The following is a 4,066-nucleotide window of genomic DNA, read 5'->3' as shown; positions in this document are numbered from 1 at the left end:
AAGAACAAAGCCCCATACCCCATGAGATGTTTCAACAAACTGATGCTGGAGGCACTTACTTATCTATGGCAAGAACTTTGGAAAACAGATACCTAGCTAACTGAGTGGAAGAGATCCATATTTGTATCCATTCCAAAGAAAGATGATCCAACAGAAGGTGGAAATTATCGAACAATATCGTTAATATCACATGAAAGTAAACTTTCACTGAAAATAATTCAAAAATGGTTGCGGCAGTATATTGACAAGGAACTTACAGAAATGTGAGCTGGATTCAGAAGAGGATGTGAAATGAGGAATATCATTGCCAATGTTATATGGATGTTGTCTAAAAGTAAAAATACCAGAAGGATGTTTACTTGTGTTTTATTGACTATGCAAAAGCATTAAACTGTGTGGGTCATAACAAACTATGGTTAACATTGATAACAATGGGAATTCCAGAACACTTAATTGTACTCATGAGAAACCTGTACATAGACCAGGAGGCAGCCATTCAAACAGAACAAGGGGACACTGCATGGTTTAAAATCAAGAAGGAAGTGTGTCAGGGTTGAGTTCTTTCACCATACTTATTTAATCTGTATGCTGAGCAAATAACCTGAGAAGCTGGACCATATGAAGAAGAACAAAGCATCAAGATTGGAGGAAGTCTAATTGACAACCAGCAATATGCAGACAACACAACCTTGCTTGCTGAAAGTAAAGATGACTCAGTGTACTTACTGAAGAATATTAAAGAATATAGTCTGCAGTGTGGATTGCAACTCAATATAAAGAAAACAAAAATTCTCACAACTGGACCAATAAAAAGCTCACGATAAATGGAGAAAAGATTGAAGTTCTCAAAGATTCCATATAATTTATTTCCACAATCAACACTAGTGGAAACAGCAGTCAAGAAATCAGACATCATATTGCACCAGGTTCATCTGTTGCAAAAGACCTCTTTGAAGTGCTGAAGAGCAAAGATGTCCCTTTGAAGACTAAGGTGTGCCTAACCCAAGCCATGGTATTTTCATTCATCTCATAAGACTTTGAAGACTGGACAATTAATAAGGAAGACTAAAGAAGAGTTGATGCTGTTGAGTTGTGGTGTTGGTGAAGAATATTGAAAGGACCATGGACTGCCAGAAGAACAAACAAGTCTGTCCTGGAAGAAGTGCAGCTAGAATACTCTTTGGAAATGAGAATGGCCAGATTTCATCACTTACTTTGTTCAAGATGTCAGAAGGGACCATTCCCTGGAGAAGGATATCATGGTTGGTAAATCATAATGTCAGTGAGGAAGGGGAAGGCTCTCAATGAGACGCCTTGACATAGTGGCTGAAACAATGGGCTCAGGTATAGGAAAGATTGCGAGGCTGGTGTAGGACTGGGCAGTGTTTTGTTCTGTTGTACATAGGGTTGCTATGAGTCAGAGCTCACTCAACAGTTGTCCTTATCATAAAAGAAAGCCAAGAAAGTGCTAGGCACTAACTTTTCGCCTCCTCAGTTTCTGCATTGCTGATATTACCTCCTTATTCCTCAATGTGTAGATCAAGGGGTTTAAGAGAGGGGTAAAAACAGTATAGAATATTGAGAGAAACTTATCCACCGGGTAGTTGTTGAAAGGCCAGATATAGAGGAAGATGCAGGGACCAAAGAAGAGGGTCACTACAGTGACATGGGCAGTCAGGGTAGCTCGGGCCTTGGCCATGTCCGTTGAGGATCGACGTTGCACAGTGACCACGATGACCGTGTAGGAGATGAGCAAGAGCACAAAGGAGCTAATACTCATTACATCAGTATATGCAAGCATCAGTATCTCAAGAACATAGGTATCAGTGCAGGCAAGTTTAATAACCAAAGGAAGGTCACAGAAAAAGTTGTCCACATTATTTGGACCACAGAATGGAAGCTTTACTATGAAGACTAATTGGCTTATAGAGTGCAGAATCCCAATGAGCCAGGAGCCCACCACAAGTCCTGCACATTTGCGTATACTCATGATAGCTGCATAGTGCAAGGGTCGACATATGGCTACATACCTGTCATATGCCATGGCCGCAAGGAGCATCATTTCACCACCACCAAAGACATGCTGAAAGAATATCTGGGTCATGCAGCCCTCAAAAGAGATAGTTTTATGCTCCATGAGGAAGTCAGCAATCATTTTGGGAGTGGCAAAAGTGGACAGACAAACATCAATGAAGGAGAGGTTGCTGAGCAGGAAGTACATGGGGGTGTGGAGCGTAGGTTCAGAGAGGACTGTGAGCACAATGAGGAAGTTTCCCAGCAAAATGGACAAATAGAAAAGTGTGAAAAATGCAAAATAGAAAAGTTGTAGTTCTCGAGGACCTGGAAGACTGTGCAACACAAATTCACTCACTCTTGAGTTATTTCCTTGGTCCATGACTTCGTTTCCTGAATCAGATCAGAAAATTTCCTGTAACGTGAAACAGAAATGGAAATTACATCATAGCATTGTGGGAGTAAGTAAGGAAAGCCAAGCCAGGCATCAACTCTCACTCTATGTAGTTATGCCCTTTAGATCTTAATATTGTTGCTGATTTGTGCCATTAAGTGTATTCTCACTCAGTTGACCTGTTAGGCCGTAGTAGAACTGACCTATAGTATTTACTAGGTGATAATCTCTACAGAGGTAAATTGCCAGGTCTTTTCTCCTGTGAAGCTGCTGCTGGATTCAAACCACTGACCTTTCAGTTGGCAGCTGAATGCTTAGCTATTGTTCCCCTAGGGCTCCTTGAGATGCTCATAAGCATGCAAATGTGCATTGACTGCAAGTATCCCTTTTGTTGTGACCATATATATACCATGGATTTCATCTCTGCATTCCCGCATGAAAACTGTATTCTAAAAATACAATTTTTATACCGCATATCTACCACTTTAAAATTCCTCATAAATAGGACAGTGAAACTCTAAGGTCAAACTGATACCAAATTCTATTTCTTATAATTCCTAGTAGTGTGATCTTGAGCAAGTTCATTAAGCCTTCTTTGACTCAGTTTTTCTATTTGTCAGTTGGGGGAATAAGGGTATATGACTAATAGGTTGTTGTCAGAATTAAGTGTTATAAAAGGTAAAATATTTACAGTAGTGCTTGGTCCACAGTGCATGCTCACTAGATAGTGGTACTATGCCTTTTTTTTCATTTACAATGAACATGTTTCTATATGCATGTGATTGTGGTGGATTAAATTAATTTTTCTCAATAGGATAAGACACTTCAGGCACTTTAGGGGCATCTGTTTACATTCAAGTATGTTAATATTTGATTTTGTGTCATAGTTAGTATCATAGTTTTACCTTTTTATTTGACAGTTCTTAATTGAGACTATTTGCAAATCACAATGACCCTTCTTTACCCAGTGATTCTGAATTTAAATTAATATAATGTGACCCTCAATATGAATACAAAAAAAAAAAAAAGAAATGCGGAAATGATGAACCTTTCTTCTCTATAATTTACATAAACACATTTTTTATACCTGAAGGAAAGATATATTTTGTCTTTTTTCTTCAGAGTATATTGCTCATAGATTGTGTTCAGTAATAGTTGTACATCTAAATGCATTGTTAGTTTCATAACAATTAAGAGAGCAGTGCTTTTATTCTACCTGCAATTATCTGTGTGTACTTTGAAGAAAATTCCAAAAAAACCAGTTTTCTAAGAGCTATATATTTTTTTTTGTCTGAGAAAGAAAAACCATTCTGGTTTAGCATATTTTCAGTTTTTAACTTAGTATGAAATTTAAAGTATTGGGAGGTGGGATTGCTTAGTGTCTAATGCATCTGACTGCTAACCAGAAGGCTGGCGGTTCAAATCCACCAGCCACTTCTCAGAAGGAAGGTTGGGCAATCTACTTCCATAGTGAAACCGCCTCGGAAACCCAAGGGGGGGTTGCTATGAGTTAGATCCGACTCGATGGCAGTAAATTTGGTTTTTGTTATGATCATTATGAAGAAACTAAACAGGATTAGAGAATGAAGAATACCTATATTCTACAACATAGCGCCTTTACTTTTAGAAATACGGTCTCAATTTTTTTTTTTTTTTTTC

The 4,066-nt window shown here is 38.3% G+C and overlaps 1 protein-coding gene across 1 annotated transcript; it reads right to left on the bottom strand.

Moving 5' to 3' along the window:
* Nucleotides 1-1,468: 1,468 nt before the first annotated feature.
* On the bottom strand, nt 1,469-2,395 carry LOC103212213 (olfactory receptor 4K15-like). The gene has a single exon (XM_007958219.2). It carries the CDS (start codon nt 2,393-2,395, stop codon nt 1,469-1,471), a length of 927 nt encoding a protein of 308 aa, XP_007956410.2.
* Between the last annotated feature and the right edge of the window lie 1,671 nt (nt 2,396-4,066).

This window comes from Orycteropus afer, unplaced genomic scaffold (genome assembly GCF_000298275.1).
Source record: "Orycteropus afer afer isolate SDZICR_OR568_19922 unplaced genomic scaffold, OryAfe1.0 scaffold00883, whole genome shotgun sequence".
NCBI classification, from domain to species: domain Eukaryota; kingdom Metazoa; phylum Chordata; class Mammalia; order Tubulidentata; family Orycteropodidae; genus Orycteropus; species Orycteropus afer.
This window is presented reverse-complemented; position numbering and strand designations above follow the sequence as displayed.